General features: G+C 56.0%; 1 protein-coding gene across 1 annotated transcript in view; it reads right to left on the reverse strand.

Annotated features, from left to right (window-relative positions):
* Nucleotides 1–6,166, reverse strand: part of TDRD9 (tudor domain containing 9) — a 54,506-nt gene that overhangs the window by 35,902 nt on the left and 12,438 nt on the right. The window contains exons 7-8 of the mRNA XM_005856348.2: nt 4,288–4,452; nt 3,632–3,735 (exon numbers count right to left, since the gene is read on the reverse strand). Coding sequence (XP_005856410.1) covers nt 3,632–3,735; nt 4,288–4,452 — 269 coding nt within the window. The remainder of the gene's footprint in view (nt 1–3,631; nt 3,736–4,287; nt 4,453–6,166) is intronic.

Consider the following 6,166-nt stretch of genomic DNA (forward strand, 5'->3'; position numbering starts at 1 on the left):
CGGGACGGGACGCTCGCTCACTGCCGGTGGGAACGCCAACGGTGCGGCCCCTGGGCGCGTCTGCCGGGTCCTACACAACTGCACACGCTCTCGCCACAGCATCGGAGACGTGTTCCTGGGCACTGACCCAAAGAGCTGACAACTCAGGTCCGAGCATAAACCTGCACTGGATGCTGACAGCAGCTTTAGTCACGAGGACCCAAACCTGGAGCCACCGGGATGTCCTCATAGGCCCAGCAGACCGTGCCTATCACTCAGCATCAACAGAAGGAGCTGCCCCGCCAGCGAAGGCGTGGAGGGACCTGAGGTGCACACGCCAAGTGAAAGCAGCCAGTCTGAAGCGGCCACATGCTCTAGGATTCCAACGACACGACATTCTGGAAAAGGCAAGACTGTGGTGACAACAGGTGATCAATGGGCCCTGCCAGTGCGGCTCAGCTGACGGGTCATCCCGTAGACTGGAAGGCTGTGGGTTCCCGTGCCGGGTCAGGGTACATACCTGGGTTTCAGGCCCCCCATGTGGGAAAGCAACAGATTGATGTCTCTCTCACATCAATATTCCTCTCTCTAAAATCAATAAGCACGTCCTCAAGGACAAAATAAACAAACAAACAAAATAAAATAGGCTGTGGTTGCCAGGGGTTATGGGGCGGGGACGAGCAGGCAGAGCCCAGGGTTTCCAGGCAGTAAAACGACTGTCGACACCACAGTGGCGGACGTGTCAGTACACACTTGTCACACCCACAAGACACACGCCACCCAGAGCACCTGAGTGTGAGTGACCCAGGGCATAGGTGACGGCCTCCATGTGAGATGCTGGCAAAGGGGGTCGCATGAAGACTTCTGTGCTTTCGGTTCCAATTTACTGTGAACCTAAAACTGCTCTGGAAATGAAGTCTATTTAAAGGGGGCCCATGAGTCCATTGTGACATCGAGAGAGAGAGGGGAGGCAGGGAGAAGGGGGGTAGGAGGGAAGCTCCTCTTCACAGAGTGACCTCAGGGAGGAGTCAGAGCGAGTGACAAACCTGCACAGTGGGCACGAGGCGGCCACCAGGCGAAAGGCTGTCGGCAGCATCGCCCGCACTCAGGCTCCGGGAGTCCAAGGGGGCAGGAGGCGGCGGGGAGGGACCACAGCTCCAGCCTGCGCTGCCCCAGAGGCACCACGACTACACATCAGCCCGACCAGAACGCAGGCTTCCCTGCAGGAGCAGGCAGACCAAAGGCGACTCTCACGTCACGAGATGATGACAAGAAGACCACCAAAGCCCAGGAAGAACGATGAAAATGAGTGCATTCAATGACGCAAGTTACTTCTCAACCAAGTTAAATAACAATTCAGGAAAAGTAGGAGTATGGAGAGGATTAAATAGCAACCTAACGTTTACATCTAACAAAACTATTCCAAGAATGAAATACATTTTTAGCTAAATAAAAACTAAGCTGCCCAGCCAGGGCTACCAACAGACATTTAAAAAATACATATTTAGCCGAAACCAGTTTGGCTCAGTGGATAGAGCGTCGGCCTGCGGACTGAGGGGTCCCAGGTTCGATTCCGGTCAAGGGCATGTGCCTGGGTTGCGGGCACATCCCCAGTGGGAGATGTGCAGGAGGCAGCTGATCGATGTTTCTCTCTCATCGATGTTTCTAACTCTCTATCTCTCTCCCTTCCTCTCTGTAAAAAATCAATAAAATATATTTAAAAAAAAATAAAAATAAAATAAAATAAAAAATACATATTTAATGATTTTAGAGAAAGTAAGGGGGAGAGGGAGAGGGAGGTTTGTTGTTCTACTTACACATTCATTGGTTGATTCTTTCTTTAAAAATAAATATTTATTGACTTCAGAGAGGGAGGGAGAGGGAGAGAGAGAAACATCAATGATGAGAGAGAATCCTTGATTGGCTGCCTCCTGCATGCCCCCTATTGGGGATCAAGCCCACAACCTGGGCACGTGCCCTGACCTGGAATCAAACCATGACCTCCTGGTTCATAGGTCAACGCTCAACCACTGAGTCCCGCTGGCTGGGCATTTGTTGATTCTTGTATGTGCCCTGACCAGGGGTCAGGCCTGAAACCTGTGTGTGTCAGACAACACTTCAACCAACTGAGCTCCCAGCCAGGGCTCCCAAGGACCTTCTTGAGGAAGAATGAAAACGACCTAAGAGGAGACTAGGGTGCAGAAGAAAAAGATCCTATCTAATAAAGGCAGAACATGCAAATTAACCATCACACCCCGACAAAGATGGCGGCGCCCACAGCCAATAAGGAGGGAATGTGCAAACTGATGCGACAAAGATGGCAGCGGCCAGACCGGGACACTTGCATCATCACCATGGTGACGACACAGGCGTCCCTCTCCGGCCGCTCTGGGCCTCTGGGCAGCGCAAGCGTGCACAGGCGCAGAGCAGCCGGGGCTGGGTGAGACGCCTGCTATGCGGGGGGGTTGCAGGGAGCTACAGGAGGGCAGCAGGGCCGGAGCAAAGGTGGAAGGTGGCAGCCAGAGCAAAGGCTCAGGCCCCGGTGCCTGAGGGAAGCTGGTGCTGGCAGCCAGGGGAAGGAAGGCCTATTCTTGCACAAATCTTCGTGCATCGCGCCTCTAGTGAGTAAATAAAATGACACCCATTTGGGCAAATCTAAGCACAACAATGGTAGAAAGAATAATGAAACTCGTGGGAGTTAAAAACAGAGCTAAACGGGCACTCAGCTGCAGGGGCTGGCGGGCGACTGGGTGGCCCCTCGTCCGAGGACTGCCAGGAGGGACACAGGACAGTGACTGCACCTGCCAGACTGTCTCCCTTTCACAGCTGGTGAAGGCAAGAAGAGGCACGCGGGGAAGCGGGGTGGGGGGGTCTCGCAGGCCCACAGGGACCGTGCCCCAGCCACAAGGGGAGAGCGCATGCTCCCTGCGTGCTGCTCCAACGCATACCGTGTGTGTGCGTGTGTGTGTGTGTGCGTGTGAGTGTGTGAGTGTGTGAGCTCAGCGCTGCAAGCAGCGAAGGTCCCGGATGCAGTGCCTGCTGTCAAACACCACCCTCCGAGCACCACTAGAGCCTCGGGCTGTCCCTCAGGGAGACGTGTCCAGATCCCAGCGAGTGGACGTGGGAGCACAGCAGACTCGGTGCGGGAGCACCTCGGAGATGGGAGCAATGGAGAGGCGGCTGCGCTCTGTCCTCGGGCTGCGTGGACAGCACGTCGGGGCTGTGGTCTTAGCTTTCAGACAGCCTGTCTGGAAGCCATACGTGGCATGGTTCTAACTTTAAGGGGAAAACTTTGCAAGATACTAACCTCATTTCTGACTATGTAGAGCAGGGGTCCTCAAACTATGGCCCACGGCCCACATGCAAATACAAATATTGTATTTGTTCCCGGTTTGTTTTTTTACTTCAAAATAAGATATATGTGCCGTGTGCATAGGAATTTGTTCATAGTTTTTTTTTAAACTATAGTCCGGCCCTCCAACGGTCTGAGGGACAGTGAACTGGCCCCGTTTAAAAAGTCTGAGGACCCCTGATGTAGAGTGACTACTGAAAAAGTCTCTACATTAAACCTTAACATAGAAAAAGCTTCCAGATGAGTGACCCGCCTGGAGCCCCTGCGCGCACCGCGGCTGCGGCAGCCGAGGCCTCCTACCCGCTCTCCTTCATGTCCATGTCATCAAACATCTGAATCAGGGAGACGGCGACCTCGTACATGTCCTTTGTTATCACCGGCTCCTCCAGGACGTGGGGGGAGAGCTGGAAGCAGGAGGAAACCGAGGGGGTCAGAGGGCATCAGGCTGGACTGCGGCTCCCCCTGCAGGGCGGCACTGTGACAAAGACCCCAGGGGCGAGGCACCGAGCATCACGGGCGCCCGCCCCGCACGAGAGCAAAGTCAAGGTGGGGCAGAGTCCAGGCGCCGCAGCCACGAGTCTGGCAGGGAACCGACTTTGAAGACACAGAATCAGTGGCTCCAAACGTCTATGGGGCCAGGAGTTGTGACCCCAGAGTTGCCTGGTCACCGCCAGGAGCCCCAACATGGCAACCTCGCCCTAAAACCACAAGTCCCAGGGCCAGGGAACCCCCGGTCCACCTGCCCACTCACGCACTGTCAGGTCACTGCGGGTAGCGTGACCCAGGTCGGGGGTCACGGTCACCAGACCACAGCGAGCTGTGCCCTCCAGGCGGGCGGAGCCAGGTCCTAGTGACGGCCTCACGCCCGCGCAGCCCCCTACAAGGTGACGTTAAGCTCTGCCTGGCCTTTCCTCCACTCCCCGGAGAAGACCCCCTGAGGACCAGCGCCCGCGTACCCTGCTGTGTGGCACGTGCTCCAGGTCGCCCAGATAGAACTCCTCGATGGAGTGGGGCTGCCCGGCCACCTCAAACACGTAGGCAGGGTTCATCTTGTTCTGAACAGGAACCGCAAAGTAGTCGGCAAACTCCCTGCAGTTGATGGTGGCTGACATCAGGATGACCTGCGGGCGGGCAGACCCGGGAGGCAGAGTGAGTGCGGACGGCCTGGAGGGAGCCCGCACGCAGGGCCGGCTGCTTCACACCTTCCGAGACGCCGATGGCGCGGACTGGGCCTCTCGTGGATGCGCTGACGGCCAGCTTTCACTCTCTCTCCAAACACCTATCAAGTGAGGAGCTACAGGGTCCCAGTGACGCTGCACCCATTTCCCTAAAAGGAACCTCTGCATCAGAAACAACTGGAAACAGAAGGGACTAGGGGAGGCGCTCCAGGAGGAGGTGCAGCCGCCGAGAGGACGGCAGGATGGCCGGACGCAGGGGGCAGCGACCAGGGAGCCGCCCTCACCTGCGGACACAGGACTCGGCTTTGCCAAAGGGAAGGTGGGTTGGTGGTGTCCTCACGAAACAGCCGAGAGGCAGGAGCAGCCCCGCAGCTCACCATGACGGTCCGCACCACTCACCCGTCTCCCAGTGCCCAGCAGGGTGAGCGCACCCGCTGGCTACTGACGCCCAGCGCACCCGCATCAGGAGTCGGTCGTGTTTATCTTAGTGCAGTGATGGCGAACCTATGACACGCGTGTCAAAGGTGACACGCGGACTCATTTTTTTGGTTGATTTTTCTTTGTTAAATGGCATATAAATATATAAAATATCAAAAATATAAATCTTTGTTTTACTATGGTTGCAAATATCAAAAAATTTCTATATGTGACACGGTACCAGAGTTAAGTTAGGGTTTTTCAAAATGCTGACACGCGGAGCTCAAAAGGTTCGCCATCACTCTCTTAGTGGGAAGGTAAACAAATGTAGGCATTCAATACTGAGAGGACATGGCCCCAGGCGGAGAGGAAGCTCCGAGAAGCACCTGGGAGGCAAACCTGAGGCCAAATCTGACCTGGGCTCAAGGTGCAGGCAGCGCTGCCCCGGCCCCGCCTCCTGTGCGCCCTTCACCCCCGTGGCTCTCACCTCTCCTAGGACCCCTGCCGTCCCAGCTGGTCCGAGTGGTCGGCCAGCAGCGAGCGCAGGGTCCGGGGCTGGCGAGGGCCAGAGCCAGTGGCCTCCACGGTTAGTGGGAAGGCCCGCCGGCCTGTGCTGGGCACCTGGTCTTTTTAAAAAGTAATGAGAGGAATTTTTGAGTTTCAAAACCTGACTGCAAAGCCTGCTAGCACCTGAATTCTACGACCTTGGCCCAGCTACACACACCCTATCGAGGTTCCACGTTTGGGAAACACTCTGCTCCATGTTTCCCAATAAACCGGAAGCTGTGAGCTGACGGCCGGCTCCCGCTCCTACACAGCAGGGCAGGGCCCCTGCCACCAGGCAGCAGGGGGTGACTCTCTAAAGACCCATGACTCTAACTCTCTTGACTACTGAAAACTAAAAAAATCAAGCAACTACCTGAGAGCAAAAATCGTCATGAAAATGACAATCAAGAACGCTCTGGCTTGTCTAACATCCTTTAACGTCACCTTTGTTAGAATTCCAGAAGGAAAGCCATGGCCAACTCTCTCAGGCGTTCAGCCACCTCAGGTGTAAGACAAGGCGTTGCAAATGTCGGCTCCCGCCCTACCAGGCGAGAACACCTCCGGCTGAGGGCCCCTAAGCGAGTAGCTGAAGCACCTGAAGACGAGCATGGCCCGACTCAGAGGCACCTGTCTTCCCGGCAGGGGCCCGTTGCAGCCCTCGTCATTGACAGAGCCCTGCTCTGCCCCCCGCTCT

This window comes from Myotis brandtii, unplaced genomic scaffold (genome assembly GCF_000412655.1).
Source record: "Myotis brandtii unplaced genomic scaffold, ASM41265v1 scaffold1020, whole genome shotgun sequence".
Classification (NCBI taxonomy): Eukaryota; Metazoa; Chordata; class Mammalia; order Chiroptera; family Vespertilionidae; genus Myotis; species Myotis brandtii.